Raw genomic sequence first — 20,537 nt, 5'->3', positions numbered from 1 at the left:
ACCCTGATGCCACCCAGGCTGCAGGAGGATGAGGTGAGGCCACGCTGGCACCCGGGGGGCAGTGTCCCTCTGCTGGAGGACACTGGGACTTGGGGGGGGGGGGAGAATTGGGGTGCAGAGCTGCCTCTGATGCCATTGTCACCCACAGGGACAGCTGACTTACGCCCACTTGGTCTTCTCCACCCCAGCACAACCCAGGCTGTGACCTGCAGCTGGCACATGGTGACAACCCCATGCCCAGAGCGTGTGCCCTCCGTGTCCCCAGCCCCCAGTGCTACTGGGTGAACCCCACAAAAGTGGATGAAATAAAGAACTTTGGCATTTGGAGGTGGCCTGGGCTGATAGAGTGGGGTGCCCAGCATGCCCCCCAGCCCAGAAAACAGCCCCACATCCCTGGGGGGTCTGGCTGGGGCGCAGCCTGCACTCACCTTCTAGGCTTGAGGCATTTAGGGGTGCAAAGGGGCTCCTTGGAAGGGGTTTTGGGGGTGCAGAGAGGCTCCTGGAGCAGGGGTTGGGGTGCAACGTGGCTCCTGGTCATATTTTGGGGGTACACAGAGGCCCTCTGGAAGCATTTTTGTGTTGCAGAGTGGCTGCTGGAGGCATTTTGGGGGTGGAAAAGGATGTCCTGGGGAGGAGGTTGGAGTGCACAGATGTCCCCTGGAGGTGTTTTGGGCTGCAGAGTGACTCCTGGAGGCATTTTAGGGGTACACAGAGGCTCTCCGGAGGCATTTTCCTGGTACAAAGTGGCTGCTGGAGGCATTTTGGGGTGGAAAAGGATGTCCTGGGGAGGTGGTTGGAGTCCACAGATATCCCCTGGAAGCATTTTCCTGGGGGATAGTGACTCCTGGAGGCCTTCTGGGGGGACACGGAGGCTCTCCGGAGGCATTTTCCTGGTGCAAAGGGGCTCCTGGAGGCGTTTTGGGGGTACAGAGAGGCTCCCCGCCTCTCCCCCTGGCGCGGTCCTTCCCCCGGCAGCCTCCCGCAGCGCGCTGTGCCCTCCCTGCCGCCAGGGGGCGCTGCGCAGAGCCCTTGGACTCCAGCTCCCGGCCTGCTCCCGGCCCCGCCTCCGGCCCCGCCTCTTCCGGCCCCGCCCCTCCGCCATGGGCGCCGCTGTCTTCTTCGGCCTGGCTGGGATCGCCTTCGGGCCGGCCTTGGCGCTCGTCCTGCTGACGGTGGCGGCGGAACCGCTGAGGGTCATCGTGCTGGTGGCGGGGTGAGCGCGGCGGGGCGGCGGGAAGGGCCCTGCGGGGCCTTCGGAAGGGGAGGTCTGAGGCGCTCTGCGGGGCCCGAGCGGCCTTTGGGGAGGGTCTGCGGTGGCCGCTCTGAGGGGCTCGGCGGCCGGCAGCGCCGGGAGCGGGGAGCGGAGCGTTCGGGGAGCCACAGAGCAGCTCTGGGGCTTCTTTAGGGTCTGGGATCAGTGCGGGGGGCGAGGCGGGGGGGCAGCTCTGGGGCGCTTTTGGCATTGAACAAATGCAAGTGCCGGGAGCTGTGCTTTGGCCACTACAGGCTGGGGGCGGAGTGGCTGAGAGCAGCCAGGCAGAGAGGGAGCTGGGGGTGGTGGTTGGCAGCTGCTGAACAGGAGGCAGCGGTGTGCCCAGCGGGCCTCTTGGCCTATGGCATCCTGGCCTGCAGCAGGAAGAGTGTGGCCAGCAGGAGCAGGGAGCTCATCCTGCCCTGTGCTGAGGCTACAGCTTGAGCCCTGTGTCCCGTTCTGGACTCCTCAATTTAAGAAGGACATTGAGAGACTTGAAGGGGTCCAGAGAAGGGCAACAAAGCTGGGGAGGGGTCTGGAGCACAGCCCTAGGAGGAGAGGCTGAGGGAGCTGGGGTTGCTTAGCCTGGAGAAGAGGAGGCTCAGGGGAGACCTTCTTGCTCTCTCCAACTCCCTGAAGGGAGGTTGTAGCCAGGTGGGGGTTGGTCTCTTCTCCCAGGAACCCAGCACCAGAACAAGAGGACACAGCCTCAAGCTGTGCCAGGGGGAGGTTTAGGCTGGAGGTGAGGAGAAAGTTCTTCCCAGCAAGAGGAATTGGCCCTTGGGATGTGCTGCCCAGGGAGGTGGTGGAGTCTCTGTCCCTGGAGGGGTTCAAAGGCAGCTTGGATGTGGCCCTTGGAGCCACACCAGCCAAACGGCTGGCAGGAGGTGTTGGGTGCTAGGTTGGACTTGATGATCTCTGAGGTCTTTTCCAGCCTGGCTGATTCTGTGGTTCAGCCCTGCCCAGGGTGGTGCTGGTGTCCCCATCCCCATCCCTGCCCAGGGTGGTGCTGGTGTCCCCATCCCCATCCCTGCCCAGGGTGGTGCTGGAGTCCCCATCCCCATCCCTGCCCAGGGAGGTGCTGGTGTCCCCATCCCCATCCCTGCCCAGGGAGGTGCTGGTGTCCCCATCCCCATCCCTGCCCAGGGTGGTGCTGGTGTCCCCATCCCCATCCCTGCCCAGGGTGGTGCTGGTGTCCCCATCCCCATCCCTGCCCAGGGAGGTGCTGGTGTCCCCATCCCCATCCCTGCCCAGGGTGGTGCTGGTGTCCCCATCCCCATCCCTGCCCAGGGTGGTGCTGGTGTCCCCATCCCCATCCCTGCCCAGGGTGGTGCTGGTGTCCCCATCCCCATCCCTGCCCAGGGAGGTGCTGGTGTCCCCATCCCCATCCCTGCCCAGGGAGGTGCTGGTGTCCCCATCCCCATCCCTGCCCAGGGTGGTGCTGGTGTCCCCATCCCTGCTCAGGGTGGTGCTGGAGTCCCCATCCCCATCCCTGGAGCCGTGCAGGAGGGTTGCAGGCATAGCACTTTGGGGTGCAGTGTCCTGGGCGTGGTGCTGCTGGGGGGATGGTTGGCCTGGGTGATCTTGGGAGGTCTTTTCCAGCCCTAAGGATTCCATGATTTGGGCTGCTCAGAGTGCAGTGTAGGGGGAGGGGGGGAGGGTGGTTGTGTCCTGCTAGAGAGGAGCAGCTCTGAGCCGGCTGTGTCCCCTCCGAGCAGCTCTGAGCCGGCTGTGTCCCCTCCGAGCAGTCCCTTGCAGCCCTCGAGGTTTTGGGGCTCCCTGCTCTGTTTGGTGTTCAACCCCCTGCCCTTCCCTCTCTTGGCCTCTTCGTGTGGCAGTGCCCAGGCAGCCTCTGTGTCTGTGGCCTGGAGCCCAGGAGAGCCACAGGAGCTGCTCGGCAGCCGCTTGCTGCGGGGGTTCCGAGCCCTGCGGCGTGACCTCGGTGTTCCTCTCTTCCCCAGGGCCTTCTTCTGGCTGGTGTCACTGCTCCTGGCCTCTCTCATCTGGTTCATCTCAGTCCACCTGAGTGACAGGGAGGATGCCAGGCTGCAGTATGGCCTCCTCATCTTCGGGGCTGCTGTCTCCGTCCTGCTGCAGGAGGCTTTCCGCTTCGCCTACTTCAAGCTGCTGAAGTAAGAACCTGCCCCAGGGGAGCTCCCCGAGGCCAAGTGACCTCTTCTGGTTCTGGTTTCAGTGGGAAGAGAGCTTGCAGAGGGTGGAGCCCACCCTTTAACCCAGCACTGCCAGGTCATGTCCAAGCCGTGGCCCCCAGCAGCACTTCTCCACAGCTTTGAAGGCTCTCAAGGGCTGTGGACTCCACCACTGCCCTGGGCAGCCTGGGCCAGGCCTTAGCAACCAACAGAGGGCAGGAATTTTGTCCTCATGTCCAACCCAAACCTCCCCTGGGGCAGCTTGAGGAGACCATTTCCTCTTGCCTTGTTCCTTGGGAGAAGACCCCAACCCCCACCTGCCTCCAGCCTCCTTGCAGGGAGTTGTAGAGAGCCAGCAGGTTGCCCTTCAGCCTCCTCTTCTCCAGGCTGAGCCAGCCCAGGTCCCTCAGTCTCTTGTCCTTGTTCTCCAGACTCATCCCCAGCTTCATTGCCCTTCTCTGGATCTGCTCCTCCTCACCCTGGGCTCCTTTCTGAGCCTCCTCTTGAAGCCTCTAAGCCATCCCCTGGGGTTTGCTCTCCCTCCTGAGCAGGAAGTCGAAGGGCTGGGAAGGATCTGTTCCTCCTCACCCTGGGCTCCTTTCTGAGCCATCCACTTGAAGCCTCTGAGCCATCCCCTGGGGTTTGCTCTCCCTCCTGAGCAGGAAGGAAGTGGAAGGGCTGGGAGGGATCTGCTCCTCCTCACCCTGGGCTCCTTTCTGAGCCATCCACTTGAAGCCTCTGAGCCATCCCTGAGGTTTGCTCTCCCTCCTGAGCAGGAAGTCGAAGGGCTGGGAGGGAGCTGCTCCTCCTCACCCTGGGCTCCTTTCTGAGCCATCCCTGAGGTTTGCTCTCCCTCCTGAGCAGGAAGGCAGATGAAGGGCTGGGAGGGAGCTGCTCCTCCTCACCCTGGGCTCCTTTCTGAGCCATCCCCTGAGGTTTGCTCTCCCTCCTGAGCAGGAAGGCAGACGAAGGGCTGGGAGGGAGCTGCTCCTCCTCACCCTGGGCTCCTTCCTGAGCCATCCCCTGGGGTTTGCTCTCCCTCCTGAGCAGGAAGGCAGATGAAGGGCTGGGAGGGATCTGCTCCTCCTCACCCTGGGCTCCTTCCTGAGCCATCCCTGAGGTTTGCTCTCCCTCCTGAGCAGGAAGGCAGATGAAGGGCTGGGAAGGATCTGTTCCTCTTCACCCTGGGCTCCTTTCTGAGCCATCCCCTGGGGTTTGCTCTCCCTCCTGAGCAGGAAGGAAGTTGAAGGGTTGGGAAGGATCTGCTCCTCCTCACCCTGGGCTCCTTCCTGAGCCATCCACTTGAAGCCTCTGAGCCATCCCCTGAGGTTTACTCTCCCTCCTGAGCAGGAAGGCAGATGAAGGGCTGGGAGGGATCTGCTCCTCCTCACCCTGGATTCATTTCTGAGCCTCCAGTTGAAGCCTCTGAGCCATCCCCTGGGGTTTGCTCTCCCTCCTGAGCAGGAAGTCGAAGGGCTGGGAGGGATCTGCTCCTCCTCACCCTGGGCTCCTTCCTGAGCCATCCCTGAGGTTTGCTCTCCCTCCTGAGCAGGAAGGCAGACGAAGGGCTGGCGCTGATCAGCGAGGACGGTCGCTCCCCCATCTCCCTCCGGCAGATGGCTTATGGTGAGCATCAACCTGGGCTGCCAGCAGGGGCCCTGTGCTCCTCCAGGGCTGCCTGGCAATGGGATGCTCTGGGAACCAGAGCCCAGTGGTGGAGCCAAGGAGCCTACCAGGCTAACACAGCATTCCCATCTTCCCCCCCCCCACCCCCATCACCCTCTTACTCTCCTGCTCTGCCACCTTTCCCTGGGCTGATTGTTTTGGGGGCTCACGGTGGAAGCCAGCAGGGCTGTGGTCACCCAGGGCTGGCTCCCTTCTCTCTGTCTCTCTCTCTCCACAGTCTCAGGCCTGTCCTTTGGCATCATCAGTGGAGTCTTCTCTGTCATTAACATCCTGGCTGACTCCATCGGGCCAGGGGTCGTCGGGATCCATGGGGACTCTCCCTATTACTTCATCACCTCTGGTGAGGACGGGGGCAGGGGGCTCGTGTCTGGAGGCTCTTTGCCAAGGTGAGGAGGAGGAGGAGGAAGGTGGTGCTGGAGCCTGAAGGGGTTGGTGTTGCCCTCTCTGCCTGCAGCATTCCTCACCATGGCCCTGGTCCTGCTCCACACTTTCTGGGGAGTGATCTTCTTCGACGCCTGCGAGAGGCGGCGCTACTGGCGCCTGGGGCTGGTGGTTGCCACTCACCTCCTGACCTCAGGGCTGGTGAGTTTGGGCACTTGGGACTCCTGGAGTGGGTTGGGTTGGCAAAGACCTTTTGAGCTCGTGGAGGCCAAGCCTTCAGCCAGCACCGCCCCAGCACCACCGAGCCCTGGCCCTCAGCGCCGCAGCTTCAGGGCTTGGGAAGCCCTCCAGGGATGGAGGCTGCAGCACTGCCCTGGGGCAGCCTGGGCCAGGCCTGGACAAGCCTCAAGGGGAAGGAATTGTTCCTCATGGCCCAGCTGAACCTCCCCTGGGGGCAACCTGAGGCCATTTCCTCTTGTCCTGTGCCTTGTTCATTGGCAGAAGAGCCCAACCCCCACCCTGGCTCCAGGCTCCTCTCTGGGAGCTGTAGAGAGCAAGGAGGTCTTCCCTCAGCTTCCTCTTCAGCCTCAACACCCCCAGGTCCCTCAGCTGCTCCTCACCAGCCCCCTTCTCCAGCCCCTTCCCCAGCAGCTTTGTTGCCCTGTTTGGGACCTGCTCCAGCCCTCCTCAGAGGGAGGGGGCCCAAAACTGACCCCAGGATTCCATCTGTGCCCTCCCCAGAGCTGTCCCTAGAGCAGACCCAGGCTTGGCTGTCACCAGAGGCTGCTCTGGTGCAGCGAGGGGGGCACAAGGACACCTGCTGCCACTTGAGGGTCCCCAAATCCCTTCCCCTAAGCCATGGGGCAGGTGGCAGCCCTCTTGGGCAGCTTGTTGGGGTGTGCTGGGGGTGGGGATAGGGCATTGTCCACTCAGCTCCTGGTGGGCAACCAGCTGGGCAGGAGCTGCAGCCAGGCTTAGCAGAGCTCTGCTCAGCTCAGAGGCTTCCCACCCCACCCTCACCTTACCCCACAGCTGTGTGTGGGGGTGGGGGGGCCAGCTGTTTCTAACCCAGCCCTCCCTCTTCCCTCCCAGACGTTCCTGAACCCCTGGTATGAAGCCAGCTTGGTGCCCATCTTCATCATCACCTTCCTCATGGGCCTCTGGGCCTTCATCACCGCCGGGGGCTCCTTCCGCAACATCCTCAAGTGCCTCTCCTGTAAGGGGGAGGCCTGGGCAGGGCTGGGGGGGGGCTTTTCTGGTGGGGCTTTGACCCCCCCCCCCACACACACACCTTGGAGGTGTTGGAGGGGTGTTGGACGTGGGGGCAGGGGCTGCTGGGCTGGGGGCAGAGGGATCCTGCCTGGGATCGCCCAGCAGGGGCTGCGGCTCCTGCCTCCTGCGGTTGGGGGGAGGGGGCTCCAACAGGCCCCCACCCCCAAAACAACCCTGCTCCCCCCCCCCCCCCCCCTGCCCCCAGGTAAGCAGGAGGACGACAGCAGAGTGATGATGTACTCAGCACTCCAGGTGCCTTTGGAGGAGTGAGCAGCTGCCAGGGCCCTGCCCCCTGCCGTGCCCAGGGGCCCTGCTCCGGGCAGCCGCCCGCCCGAGCCCCTCGCTGGGACACCGAGGTGCTGGCTCCGGGGCCTGTGTCCCCCCCACCATCACCACCACCACTCCAGAGGGGATGTTTTTGTAGGGGGGGTCCAACCACAGCCTGTGGCCCAAGCCCTGACCTTTGTTGGACTTGACTCCTGCAGGAGGGCAGGAGCAGGGCCGGGGGCCGGCGGAGCAGCCGAGCTCGGGGCAGGACCCCCCCTGCCCTTTCCTCACTCTTTTCCCTCCCCTGGGGGGCTCTCTCTGTGGCCCCACCCCGGTGCTGGGTGTTGTCTGGAGGGGGTCACTGTCCCTGTTGTGTGACTGGAGGGGGGGGGGTGGGGGGGTAAATTATTTTTGTGATGGAGAGTAAAAACCCTTTTAAAGAGAGCCCAGTGGGCACCGTGGCACCAGGTGGCTGCTGGCACACAGGGGACAGAGTGCCTGGGGGTGGGGAGCTGGGTTTCCCCCCCCACCACCACCACTGCAGCTGGCTCCCAGGCCCTGTTCCAGGCTGGGGAGGGGGCAGCCTTGTTGTGCCCTGGTTTGGGAGCTGACAGGACCCAGCCCCAGAGCCTCAACCTCCCCCTTAGTTCCCTCCCCAGCAATAAGCCAGCAGGGGGGTGGGGGTGAGGCTTTATTTCCAGCGGGGCCACTGCAGGAGCTGCCACCAGCGTGGGGCTGAGCCCCCAGGAGGCTCTTCTGGTGCAGGCAAAAGGCTGGGGAGGGGGTGGGGAGTGGGGGGGGAGGGGGTGGGAGGGGTGGGGAGTGCGGGGGAGGGGGTGGGAAGGGTGGGGAGGGGGTAGGAAGGGTAGGGAGGGAGGGGCAGAGGAGAGGGTTCAAGGGCAGAGGTCAGCAGGGGCACAACAGCTGGAGGCTTCTGTGTCAGGAGGGCAGAGGGGCTGGGGTGAGGGTGACCTAACCCTGGGCAGGGTTGGGGGGGAGGGGAATCTACACCTTCTGATTGCAGTGGGTCTGGGGGTCCCTCCTCAGGGCGGGGGTCTCCTCCCCCTCCCCCCTCACCGCATCCTCTTGGCCACGCAGTGGACAGCAAGGGCGAGGAGGAGGCAGGAGGCCACGGCGCCGAAGGCCATGGCAACGATTTCACCTGTGGGGCACCACAGAGGGGCTCAGGGGTGGGGGTTGGGGGGGAGGGCAGCACCATGGTGACCCCCCCACCATTCCCAGCTCCCCCCCTCCCCCAACTCCCAGCTAGGGCCATACCTGTTGAATACCCCTCAGGCTCTGCAAGAGAAGAGAAGAGGCTCAGCAGCTTGGCTTTGCACACACCCAGGAGCCCTTTGGGGAGGGGGTCATGGGGAGGGGGGCACTTCCAAGACCACCCCCCCCCCCCAGGCAGAGCCAGCTCTTACCCCTGGGGAAGGAGGCCAGCACCTGGCGCTGGTTGAGCTCCTGGGGGAGCCTGAAGTTGTCCACCAGCCGCTGGGGCTCAGGCTCTGCCTCTGCCGTGGCGTAAAGGGCTCCCTGGAGCTGCTCCAGCTGAAAGGGGAAGGGGTGAGGCTGCCTGCCCCCCACCTACCCACCCCCACCCCCAAAACTAGAGGGTTTCCCCCCAAAGCAGGGCTTGCCTGGGCCAGGCTGATGTGGACAGGCTGCTGGAAAACAGTCCAGAGGACGCTCTGGAAGCAGGGGGGGGTGGTGAGGGACCCGTTGTAGCGGTAGTAGAGGTCGAGGCGCTGGGGCAGGAGGTCCTGGATGCTGAAGGAGGGGATGGATGTGGTCTGCCCTGGGGGGGGGGGGGAGAGATTGGGGAGCACAGGAGGAGCACTGTGGGGTTCCCCCCCCGCCCCAGCCCTGCTGTCACACCCCCTCCCCCCCTGCTCACCAGCGTAGCTGATGCTCCCGAGGTGGCTCAGGATGTTGTCGTAGGCAGGGTGGGGCTCGGAGCCCACCTAGGGGAAGAGACAAATCACTGAGCTGAAAGGGCTGCGGCTGGGAGAGGCCAAACCCCGCCCCGGCCCCGCCCCGGCCCCGCCACCACAGCCCCGGGGATGGAGGGTCCAGCACTGCCCTGAGGGCAGCCTGGGCCAGGCCTGGACCACCCTCAAGGGGCAGAAGTTGTTCCCCGTGGCCAAGCTGACCCTGCCCTGGGACAGCCTGAGGCCATTTCCTCTCCTCCTCTCCCTTGCTCCTTGGGAGAGGAGCCCAGGGAGTCCTGCTGGGCACACTGGGGCTGATCCGAGCCAGGAAAGGGGGTGTCAGGGGTGTTGGGGGGGGGGGTGGGGGGGTGTTAGGGGGTGCCCCTACCTCCAGGAGGACCCCAAGCACTGCCAGCCCCCCCGCGTGGTGCTGTGCCTCGCTGGCGTTGCTGTAGTGCTCTGTGTCGTAGTGCACCACATGCATCTGCAGGGACAGCAGCTCTGGGTGGGTGGGGGGCAGAGCAGGGACCCCCCCTCGACCTGCCCTGCCTCTGCTAGTGGCTTCCCCCCACCCCCACCCCCACCCCCCGCCCTGACTTCTCCCCTTTCCCATGCCTGGTGCCCAGACCCAGCCCTGCCCCAATCCCAGCACCCCCAGACCCATTCCCCACCCTATTCCCCTCTCATTCCCCAGACCCATTCCCCACCTTATCCCCCTCTCATTTCCCACCCCCAGACCCATTTCCCACCCTATTCCTCTCTCACTTCCTACCCCCAGACCCATTTCCCACCCTTTTCCCCTCTCATTTCCCACCCCCAGACCCATTCCCCACCTTATCCCCCTCTCATTCCCCACCCCCAGACCCATTTCCCACCCTTTTCCCCTCTCATTTCCCACCCCCAGACCCATTCCCCACCTTATCCCCCTCTCATTCCCCACCCCCAGACCCATTTCCCACCCTATTCCCCTCTCATTTCCCACCCCCAGACCCATTTCCCACCCCCAGACCCATTCCCCACCCTCTTCCCCTCTCATTCCCCACCCCCAGACCCATTTCCCACCCTCTTCCCCTCTCACTTCCTACACCCAGACCCATTCCCCACCCTCTTCCCCTCTCATTCCCCACCCCCAGACCCATTTCCCACCCCGTTCTGTGCCATTCCCTCCCCTCAGCCCCGTTGCTGAGCCGTTTCCTGCCTCCAGAGCCATTCCTGTACCCATCTGCCACCCCCAGCCCCATTTCCCACTCCCAATCCTCATTCCCCCTTGGGCCCCCACGCGTCCCGGGAGTCTCCCCATACTTCAGCCGGGGCACGGTGGCCATCGAGGAGGTGCTCAGCGCCCGCGGTGTGCCCTGGCTGGCCCCAGTGGAAGTGGAGCTGGGCAGCGGCGAAGGTGTGGGGCAGCCCCTCCAGGCGCAGGGACGGAGGCAGGGCCAGCACCACTGCAGGGGGAGGGGGCGAGGGGGTGGGGGACACACACGGCAGGGTGTCACCGGGGCTGTGACACCCAGAGCCCCCCCAGCTCGGCCGCCCTTCGGGGGCTGCTCACCGGTGTGGCCGTTGTTGGCGAGGGTGAAGCCCGCGGGGCCGGGGTGCCGGTAGCCCACGGGGCGGATGGGGGGCAGCGAGGGGTCCGGCCGTGCCCTCCGCGTCGGGATGTCGATGGGGGACTGGGCTTGGCCACCGCAGGCCGGGTGGTCCTCAGCCCAGTGCTGCTGCCCGTGGGGACCTGGGGTGGGGGGGAGCAGGAGCCTGGGGGGGGAGATCCCATCCTCACCGCGGGGACCCACGGCTCAAAAGGGACTCCCCCCTCCCCCCCCCCCCCCCAGAGTGGCCTCATTGCCCATTTTCACTCCCGAATTGCCTCCATCCTGCCCCAAATGCCTTTCCCCCTCCATCACGGCGCCAATCGTCCCCCAAGCGCTCCCATTTCTACCCAAAGTGGATTTGGTTCCCCCTCCCCACCCCCAAACCGGCCCCTTCCCCACCCCCCACCCCCCAAAACGAGGACACTGGTGACATTCCCGACCGGCTCGTTAATCCTCTGGGGACATTTTTTCCAGCCAAGGGAGCCGGGACAAAGCTGAGCCCGGGGAGGGGGGGACCCGTGGGGTCCCCCATGGGTCCGTCAGGATGGGGCTTAGCTGGGATTTGGCCGGGGCTGGATCCTAATTGGATTTGGCAGAGGGAGCAGGGCTGGAGCCTTACGTAAAGGAGCACAAAGGGACCATTGGAGCGTGGGGGGGGGGGCTGCACCCATTCAACCCCCCCCCCCCATTTAGGGGGCACCCAAGTGTCCAGGAGCAGGGTGGGGGCTGTCACCCATCCATCTCCTTCCCGCTCTGGCTGACCCAAGTGTCTGGAAGGGGAGTGGGAGGCTGCAGCCACCCAACACCCTCCCATCTGTGGGACTGGGGGGTGGGTGGGGGGTCAAGGGGCTGCCACCCATCCAACCCTGTCCCTTCTTAGGGGATGTGCCCTGGCTCTGGGGTGGCAAGTTTGGGGTGTAGGGACAAGCAGGGAGGGGGTCCTTGGGTGGGCTGGGGCCCCACTCACCCTCGTATGCCCAGTGGGGACCTGTGGGGGGAAAGCAGAGGAGGAGTTGGGGGGTCAGGGTGTCCCTGGGGGGGCAGGGCTCATGTGGCCCCCCCCCCCCTCGACCCTTCTCTGGAGGGTCTGGTGGGTGCTGGCAGCTGCACCCCAAAGCAGGTCCTGGGGATGGGGGTTGGGAGTGCAGCACTGTGGGGAGGGGGACGTCACTCACCAGCAGGCAGGGCCGGGGCCAGGCCCCCCAGCAGCAGCAGGGCACGGAGCATGGCGGGGGGGGGACCGGGTGCTGCTGACCCGGCTTTAAATACCCACCCGGGACGGGCCCCCCCAGGGGGACGGGGAGGGATGGAGGGGCCATCCCCTGGGGCGTGGAGATGGGGGGGGGTATGGAGGGTGTGGGACTGGCAGCTCAGGGGTTGAGGGGGGACCTGGGGAGTTTTGGGGGGGGATCGATGGGGCTGTGATGGTTGGGGGGCTTGGGGGTGCAGCTATAGGCGCTGGGGGTTTTGGAGGGTTTGGGGGGGGTTGTGTGGGGGGGCTGGAGGGCTGTGTTTGTTGGAGGGTGTGGGGTTGGGGGACCTGTGGGGAGGAAATGGAGACGGGGGGGTGGGGGCTGTATGGCTGGGGAGTTTGGGGGGGCTGCTCTAAGGGGCTGTGGAATTTGAGGGGGGAGCTGTAGGTGCCGGTGGCCTGGGGAGGCTGCGAGGGGCTGCGGCTGTTCGGCAGGTTGAGGCTGGGGGCTCTGTGGGAAGGGAATCGGGGGGCTGGGGGTGGGGGGGGCTGGTAATGGGGGGAGGGTCTGGGAGGGGATGCTTGGGGAGTCTGGGGGCGCTGCGGGGCTATGGGAGGGGAACCAGCGCCCGGCGCCGAACCTGCGGGGAGCCCTTTCCAAGCCACGCCCCCCTTACCAAAGCCACGCCCCATCTCGACTCCGCCCATTTACAATCCCCACCCTGCTGCCAAGCCCCGCCCACCGCGGACCCGCGCGCGCTGACGTCACCCACGAGCGCGGCCCGGCCCGCCCCTCCCGCCCCACGTGGGAGCTCACGCGCCCGCCCGCCTCTATTATGTAAGGATGCCGGGGAGGGGCAGCCCTCCCATTGGTTCTCCAGCTGGTGACGTACGGCAGGTGGCCGTACCCCATTGGCGGCTCTTGATGGGGCGTGGCCTCCGGGAGGCGTGTCCCGGGACCCCCCCTCATCGCTGGCCTCGTGACCCGCCGAGAGCCACCGCCCACCAGGGAGCGCTGTCCCGCTCCGCCTCAGCGCTGTCCCCACATGGGGGGCGTGGCCTCAGCCCCACCCTCCCGGCCAATGAGAGCGGGGCTTCGCCCTCATTGGGTAGAGCCGCCGGCAACATCGGCCAATGGGAGAGAGGGAGGCGTGGCGAGGCGCGAAGCCTCCGCCCGCTGCCGGGGAGTCCCCACCAATAGGAGCCCGAGGGGGTGGAGCCCAGCGGGAGGCACGTGCGGCCGCGCACGTGTCCGCGTGGGGCCGCCGCAGCTGGGGCGGAACCGGCGCCGGGACGGGAACGGGGACGGCGGCACCGGGACAGAGACACCGGCACCGGGACAGCGACACCGAGACCCTGACCGAGGCACGGGGACAGGGATCGGGATACCGGTACTGAGACGGGAACAGCGGTACCGGGAGAGGGGCACCGGCACCGGCATCAGGTCAGGAGCACCGGTACCGGGACAGAGGCACCGGCAGCGGGACAGCGGAACCGGCACCGCCGCGGCTGCAGCCGGGAGGAGGTGGGACCCAAGGGGCTGGTGCGGTGTTGTGGGGGTCTCGGTCCTGGGTGGGGTGTCCCGGTTGCAGCTGGGGGGGGCTCCTGGTCGTAGTTCCGGGGTCCTAATGCTGGGGATGGGACTTCCCCATCTCGTGGGGAGGGGCCCCAGGTGTCAGCTTGGGGGGTCCCAGCTCGGGGAGGGGGGGGGGGGGGGAGGGCACTGGTGCTGCAAGTTAGGAGTCCTGGGCTGGGGTCCCCGTGCAAGGGTAGGTGTGTCCCAGCCCTGAGCTGGGGGAGGGTCTCAGTGCTGAAGGGATTCCTGCACCCCAAAGGAGGAGGGCAGGGGGGGACACACGCAAGAGGGAACGCAGCAATTGCCTTATTTTCATTATTGCCTATTTTTGCCCGATTTCCCCACATTTTCCCTCTTTCCCCTCCCAGGCAACTTCATCCAGGCAGCACCCCGGGAGCTGAACCCAGGGAGAGGCCTCCCCCCCTCCCCCCCCCCCCCCCCCCCCCATGGAACCCTCTGCTCACTCCTGCTCCTGTGGCTCCCCTGCCTCCAGCCTGGGGGGTCCCTCCCACAGCGAGGCTGAGGCCGGTGGACCCCTCCCAGCTCCCTCCAAACCTGAGCGGAGCCACAAGCGGCCAGGGGGCCCGGGGCAAGCAGCCCCCCCGGTGCCCTCCTCACCCTATGGGGGCAAACGGCCTCGGAAGGGAGAAGGGGGGGACGCCCCCCCCAGCGACGGCGATCATCTCTTTGCCCAAAAAGTGAGTTTCTGGCAGCAAAACTGGGGAGCACCTCCCATTCGGGGGGGGGGGGTGGGGGGGTGGGGGGCAGCGTTTGGCTCCCTAAAAATGCCTCTCTGCCTCAGTTTCCCTTCCTGAAACGGGGTTGGATGAGGCAAAAAGGGGGTGGGGGGGCACCCAAGGCCCCCTTCCCATCACCATCCTCCTCTTCCTTTTCAGTGCCAGGAGCTGAGGGTCTTCATCCATCCCCTGGCCGAGCTGCTGGAGGGGCTGAAGCGGGGGCGGTATGACAGAGGTGGGTTCCCCCCACCCATCCCAGCCCCTCCCAAATCTTCCTCTTTTCCTTCACACCCCCTCTCCCCCCCCCAAAAAAAAATTCTACCACCCATAACCCCCACCCCCCACCCCCCCAGATGGACTCACAGGTTTTGGGGTCCCCCAGGGCTGAGCAGCTTCCAGCAGAGCGTGGCCATGGACCGGATCCAGCGGATCATCGGGGTCCTGCAGAAACCCGAAATGGGGTGAGTGGCCCCCCACCCCCCACCCCGAAGCTCCCATGAGGGGGAGGGGGGCAGCAAAAGGACACCCCCCCCCACCAAACACCGTGTGTGTGTGGGGGGTGCTCCCCACCCAGCCGTGGGGTGACAGGTCCCCTTGTGTGTGTGTGTGTCCCCCCCCTACAGCGCCCGGTACCTGGGGACGCTGCTGCAGGTGGAAGGGATGCTGAGGGTTTGGTTCCCCCACGTCAACCCCACCCCGGCGCGGGACGCGGCTCCCATCTCCGCCCTCCGCCGCCGGCCCCCCGCCGGCCCCCCCGGCGCCCCCCGCTGCCGCCGCCCGCCGGAGGACGCTCCCAGCTCCACCCCCGAAGGGGCAGCGCCAGAGGCATCAGGGACATCGCGGCAGGAGGCACGGCCCAGGTGCCACCGGCCTGCCCAAACTGGGACCCCCGCCTCACCCCCACCGCCGGATGTGTGACACCCCCCCCCTGGCCCGGGGGGGGTCTCTCCTGGATTTCTTCAGTTTTGCCTTCTCTCTCTCTTTTTTTTTTTGCCGTGGAGTTGGGTTTTTATTTTAACTATGGACAGTGAGACCTGCAGGCAGGGCCCCCCTGGAGTGGGGGCGGGGGGGGGGGAATATCCCGAGACACCCCCCCCAAGGAGCCCGAAAATCCCGCTGGGGGGCGACGTGCCTTTGCCAGAGCAGAGCCTCCTCCTCGTGGGGGGAGGGGAGGTGTGGGGGGGGTCGTGCCTTGGTGCACTGTTGGAGCAGGAACGCAGGGTAGGGGGCTGCCCCCCCACCCCCCCACCCCCCCCCCCCGCCGGGCTTGTGCCTTCCCCCTGCGTGGTGTATTTTGGTGGGTCAGGGTCGTTTGTGTGCCCCCCACCTCTGTGGCCCCCCCCAGTGGGGGCTGCCCCATGGTTTGGCCCTGCTGGAAGCAATAAACGCCGCGGGAGCGGCCGGGGGCCACCCATTGCCAATGTCCTCTCTCTTCCAGGGGGTGGGTGGGGTGGGGGTCTTGGCCCCTGGGAAGTGGGAGGGGGCGGTCAGAGCCTCCTCATCCTGTACCTGGCACCAATCTCCACAACAGGACCCCTGTGTGCCCCCCACCGGGGTCTCCTGTCCCCTCTCCCCCCCCCGCTATGGGATGGGTTGATTTGGGGTGGGGGTAACCCCATCACGTTCCCTGCCCTACCCTGGCAAGTTCCATCCTTAATCTTTGACCCCTGGCCCCCATCCTCGCCTTGACCTTTGACTCCTTGACCTGACCCCTGCCCCTGTACCCCACATCCCAGCCCTGCCCCGTGCTCCAGAGGTCACTTCCCACCTCCTGGCCCACAGCCCAGCCCTGCCCCCCTACACCCTGTGACCTCCACCCAAACCCCGCCCCCCGAGCCCTAAACCCCGCCCCCCAGCCCCTAAACCCCGCCCCCTGCCCCACATCCCGGCTCTGACCCCACGTCCGGTGACCTCCCCCCGAAACGCCGATCCCGGAGCTCCATTCCCCGGCTCCCCCAACCCCGCCCCCGGGATGGCTAAGCCCCGCCCCGTGCCCCTAGCCCCGCCCCCGGAGCGCTCAGCCCCGCCCCCAGCGCCGCCGGGACTCACGTCCGGTTCCGGGGCGGTGAGAGCAGCAGCGCCCACCGCGACCGGGACGGGGAGACCGGGACCGGCTTTGCTGGGGGCTCCGGGGTCTCTCTGGGGGTCCGTGAGGAGCAGGAGGGGTGAGGCCGTAGCGGGTCCGGTGATGGGGGAGGGGCGGAGAGGCCCGGGAGGGGAGGGTTGAAAGAATCCTACCGGGACCCTCGGTCGGGTTGGGGAGGGCGGGGGGTGTCCCGCCGTGGTCCCGTGGGATAGAGGGAACGAATCGGTCAGAGCGGGGACGCGGGGCCCGGAGAGCTGTCCCGGCCCAACCGCCCCGGTCCTGTCCGGCAGCCATGGCGAAACACCTCCGGTTCGTGGGCCGCACGGTCATGGTGCAGAACGGCAACGTGGATGCAGCCTACAGCGCGCTCAACAGGTGAGGGGTCCCGGGAGGGGCTTGGGGTGGGCTCAGCACCCCGCAGTGATGAGGATCGGGCCCCATGGATTGCGGTCAGAGGACTCTGAAGTGGGGTCAGGCCCCCCCGGAGCTGGGGTCAGACCCTGGCAGCTGGGGGTGAGAGCCTCACGGAGTGGGTTTGGAACCTCCTAAACCGGGATCAGAACTCTCTTGGTCAGGCTGAGGACCGGGGTCAGAATGCCCTGAATTGGGGGTCAAAGGGCCTGAGTGTTGTGTTTGGGAGACTGAAGTGGGGTCAGACCCACAGGAACTGGGGTCACGATGCACGTTTTGAGTCACAGCCTCCCAGGCTGGATCACAGTTCCCCTCAGCTGCTCCTCACCAACCTGGCTCTCCAGACCCTTCATCAGCTTTGCTGCCCTTCTCTGGACCTGATCCAGCCCTTCAGTGTCCTTGGAGTGAGGAGCCCAAAGCTGAACTTAGGATCCCAGGTCTGTCCTTACCAGTGTCCAGTCCAGGAGGACAATCCCTGCCCTTGTCTTGCTGGTGGCTGATCCAGGCCAGGATGCTGGTGGCCTTTTTGGCCATCTGGGCACATCCTGGCTCATTCTGCAGCCACCATTGACCAACCCTGGGGTCCTTCCCCACTGGGCAACTTCGAGCCTGGAACCTTCATGGGGTTGTTGTGAGGATATTAAGCAGTGCCAAGAAATGCCAGCAGGCAACAGCCACCACTTGCCCCGAGCTGGTGGTGCCGTCAGAGGCCAAAGGAGTTGGCCAAGCTCCATTGTGAGGGCTTGCTTCACACCTTCAGCCTCTAAAGTGGGTGCCAGGGCTCTCGGGGGGCACTTCTCTCATCAGTTCTCCGTGATGGATTTAGTTCAGCAGAAAGCCAGGCAGAAGCACAAGGAGGAACAACGTGGGCAGGGGTGTCAGTGGGGAGCTGGAGGGTTGGTGGGTGGTGATGGCTCCTTGCAGAGGAGATGACATCCCTGTGCCGTGGCCTGCTGAAACCACCTTTATTCCACCTTAACAAATCCCTTTGAGGGCACTCAACGCCAGAAACCTCTTTACTGTGAGGCTGCTTGAGCCCTGCAACAGGCTCCCCAGAGAGGCTGTGGAGTCTGCACCTCTGGGGGCTTTCAAGACCCATCCGGAGGTGTTCCTGGGGGGGGGGAGTCGGGGTGCAGCAACTGATCCTGGCATGCACCGAGTTGTGTCTGGGGGGTCGGGAGGCGGGGGGGCTCAGTCTTCAGGTGAAGGTGGGGTCTGGAGGTTCTCACCCTGCCTCTTCTCCCTCCTTCAGGATCCTGTCTCACGACGGGCTGCTGGACACCGTGCGCCGGGGCCGCTACTACGAGAAGCCCTGCCGGCGGCGCCAGCGCTTAGCCTACGAAGCCTGCCGGCGCATCTACAACAGCGAGATGGGCCGGAAGATCAACTTCCTGGCGCGCTGCACCCGCCCGGACCCTTGGCTGGGCTGCTAGGCGGGGAGGAAAGGCCCCCTCAATAAAGGCCCCGAGCTCACTGGTGGCGTTCGGACTGCGTTGTGGTTACTCGGGGCCCGGCAGAGCGGGCGGGGAGCGGCCCCCGCGGCGGGCGCGGGAAATCGGGCAGGGGGCGTGGCTTGCCCGGCGTCCTTGCGGCGCGGGCTCCGCCTTCCTCCTCCTTCTCCTCCTCCCCCTCCCCTCCTTCCCGGCATCCCCCGCGCGGCGCGCGCGCGTGCGCCCCGCCGGCGGTTTCCGCTTCCGCCCCGACGTGCCGTCGCCGTCAGGGCCGCTGCAGCCGCCGGGGGTCGGGGCCTGCCGGGGCCGCGCCCCTGTTCCGGTGAGGGTTGCGGGGCGTTAGCGGGCGGAGAAGAGGGCTGGTGTGGGACAACCGGGATGCGGCCGAAGGCGGAGGTGGGGGAGGGTTAACGGGAAGGCCGCGGCTGAGGCGACCCTGAGCGTCACGGTGCGTCCGCGGCCAGGCCTCGCCGAGGCGGCCCGGGCCGGGGCTCTGCTCGTAGCTCTGGGGCTGGCAGAGGAGAAGCGGGCCGGATGTAGCGCTGTGGAGCTGGGGCCGCAGGGGAGGCGAGCGGGCTCTGCGGGTACCGAGGCTCGCTCTCCCTCCGGTGGCGGCGCGGCCGCGTCCTTGCGCTGCGCTCTGGCCTCTTCCCGGAGCCGGAGCCTCCGTGAGGGTCCTGCCTTCAGCCAGGCTTGTTTTACGCGGGGAAGCCGAACTTCTGACGTTGGTTTTCATCCCCGAAGGAAGCGTTTCGGCGCCGCGGCAGCATCGCCCTCGGGTCCTCCCCCTGCCGGGAAGTCACGTAGTGACGGCGGTTACTGCCCGTAGACGGGGAGGTAAAATCTCCAGCAGGTTTTATTACCTCACCGCCTTCCCTGCTGATGCCTCGGGGGTGCTGCTGGAGCCCTTCCCTCCGGACACCGGCTCCCGTTAGCCCGGGGGAAACGGCAGTGAAACTGTCCTGCTCCTTAGTCAGCCCTGGAGAGGTTATGGAAGCTGAAGATAAATAGGGTTGAAACGAGTGTTAATTAGGCAAGTTGTGGGGTTTAATTGTGCACAAATATTGATGCCTAACCGGAGTAATTAATTATTCCACTTACCTTGGCTTTCTCTTGAAGTGTTTATGCTGCAAAGTCCCAGCTCAGGGGGGAGAAGTTCTGTAAGGTTCACAGTTCAGGGAGGAAGTTCTGTAAGGTTCAGGCTGTGTTTGGGGCTCAATTTGAATAGACCTCGAAGAAAACTGCTGTAAGAAGTGGAAACTTGTGAAGAGTTTAGGCTGCAGAGAAGGGGCAAGCTCTCCAAAGGAAGCCTGAGCTGCTTGTTGAGGGTTTTAACCTGTGGATTTACCTCTTCTGACTGCTTTTTGAAGCTCACATGGCCTCATACTTGTTTTGAAACAGCCCCATGCCACCCCCCCCCCCCCCCCCCAGGCCCTTTCCATGTGGGGAAGCGGTGCTGGGGTCAAACATGTTTCCTTAAGAAGATTTTTCTCCCTCTTGCCAGCTCAAGGAGCTTTCCAAAGGAGATTAAGAACCTGGGCACGTGATTAAACCTTGTTGCTTCTTGCATCCTGTGGCTGGTGGTGCAAGAGCCACTCGGGATGAGCAGCCAGGAGGATTTGCCTTGGCAAATGAAGCGTTTGGGGTTCACCTCTGCTGCTGGTGACTGGTTTCAGCAGGGGAAAGAGAGGCAGCTGGGTGCTTGCTGAGCTTTTTAGGTGGCAGGCGAAGCAGAAGTGTGCTCACAGCAGTTTGTGACCCTCAGAAGAAGGAGATGAAGGCTGAGGGAGGTTGGGGGGGGTGGTGAAGGGTTGTTAATGTTGCCAGAACTGAGCCCATCGAGCTCAGGCTTGTGGGTCTCGAGGTGAGTTGGCCTTGGGTTGGCCCAAACAGCCCCAAAAGGGACTGAGAGGAGTTCTGAGAGGAACTGAAGCTCCAAGTGACACCCTGAGGCCTGAAGGAGCACCCCAAGGCATGAAAGGACACCCTGAGACCAAAGCTTCTTGGCCCATTCGTGGTGGATCTGTGTGTGAGAGCGGAGCCTGCTGGGGAGCTCCCCGAACGGTGCTCACTGGGTGGATCCTTCCCTTCCCCACCAGGGAATGCTGCTGGGATGTAGGAAGTTCAAGGCTTCCTTCCACAGGGATGCTGCTGCTGAGGCCCTGCAATTGTAGATTGGCCACAGCAACCCCAGGCAGTGCTACAGGCTGGGGGCAGAGTGGCTGGAGAGCAGCCAGGCAGAAAGGGACCTGGGGGTAGTGGTTGAGAGTAGGCTGAACAGGAGCCAGCAGGGGGCCAAGGAGGCCTGCATCAGGAGTAGTGTGGCCAGCAGGAGCAGGGAGCTCATCCTGCCCTGTGCTCAGCACTGCTCAGGCCACACCTGGAGTCCTGTGTCCAGTTCTGGGCTCCTCAGGTTAGGAAAGAGGTTGAGCTGCTGGAAGGTGTCCAGAGAAGGGCAACAAAGCTGGGGAGGGGTCTGGAGCACAGCCCTGGGAGGAGAGGCTGAGGGAGCTGGGGTTGCTGAGCCTGGAGAGGAGGAGGCTCAGGGGA

The 20,537-nt window shown here is 65.2% G+C and overlaps 4 protein-coding genes across 4 annotated transcripts; 3 read left to right on the top strand and 1 right to left on the bottom strand.

Moving 5' to 3' along the window:
- Positions 1–1,081: 1,081 nt before the first annotated feature.
- Positions 1,082–7,032, top strand: APH1A (aph-1 homolog A, gamma-secretase subunit). Its single transcript, XM_054177572.1, has 7 exons — positions 1,082–1,213; positions 3,214–3,384; positions 4,955–5,028; positions 5,306–5,428; positions 5,543–5,670; positions 6,562–6,685; positions 6,947–7,032. Exons 1-7 carry the CDS (start codon positions 1,101–1,103, stop codon positions 7,009–7,011), a joined length of 798 nt encoding a protein of 265 aa, XP_054033547.1. The 5' UTR covers positions 1,082–1,100; the 3' UTR covers positions 7,012–7,032.
- Positions 7,033–8,056: 1,024 nt separating this feature from the next.
- On the bottom strand, positions 8,057–11,811 carry CA14 (carbonic anhydrase 14). The gene is made up of 10 exons (XM_054177593.1): positions 11,710–11,811; positions 11,502–11,522; positions 10,495–10,674; positions 10,245–10,387; positions 9,331–9,426; positions 8,909–8,975; positions 8,652–8,809; positions 8,436–8,562; positions 8,287–8,307; positions 8,057–8,170 (listed from the first exon to the last, which is right to left on the bottom strand). Exons 1-10 carry the CDS (start codon positions 11,759–11,761, stop codon positions 8,082–8,084), a joined length of 954 nt encoding a protein of 317 aa, XP_054033568.1. The 5' UTR covers positions 11,762–11,811; the 3' UTR covers positions 8,057–8,081.
- Positions 11,812–13,741: 1,930 nt separating this feature from the next.
- CIART (circadian associated repressor of transcription) lies at positions 13,742–16,208 on the top strand. Its single transcript, XM_054177548.1, has 5 exons — positions 13,742–14,000; positions 14,199–14,274; positions 14,422–14,500; positions 14,663–14,953; positions 16,040–16,208. Exons 1-5 carry the CDS (start codon positions 13,749–13,751, stop codon positions 16,206–16,208), a joined length of 867 nt encoding a protein of 288 aa, XP_054033523.1. The 5' UTR covers positions 13,742–13,748.
- MRPS21 (mitochondrial ribosomal protein S21) lies at positions 16,067–18,017 on the top strand. Its single transcript, XM_054177595.1, has 3 exons — positions 16,067–16,204; positions 16,416–16,500; positions 17,789–18,017. Exons 2-3 carry the CDS (start codon positions 16,418–16,420, stop codon positions 17,967–17,969), a joined length of 264 nt encoding a protein of 87 aa, XP_054033570.1. The 5' UTR covers positions 16,067–16,204; positions 16,416–16,417; the 3' UTR covers positions 17,970–18,017.
- Positions 18,018–20,537: the final 2,520 nt, after the last annotated feature.

The sequence above is a fragment of the Dryobates pubescens genome, chromosome 41 (assembly GCF_014839835.1).
Source record: "Dryobates pubescens isolate bDryPub1 chromosome 41, bDryPub1.pri, whole genome shotgun sequence".
Classification (NCBI taxonomy): domain Eukaryota; kingdom Metazoa; phylum Chordata; class Aves; order Piciformes; family Picidae; genus Dryobates; species Dryobates pubescens.
The sequence above is the reverse complement of the archived record's forward strand: the minus strand, read 5'-3'. Positions and strand labels throughout refer to the sequence as shown.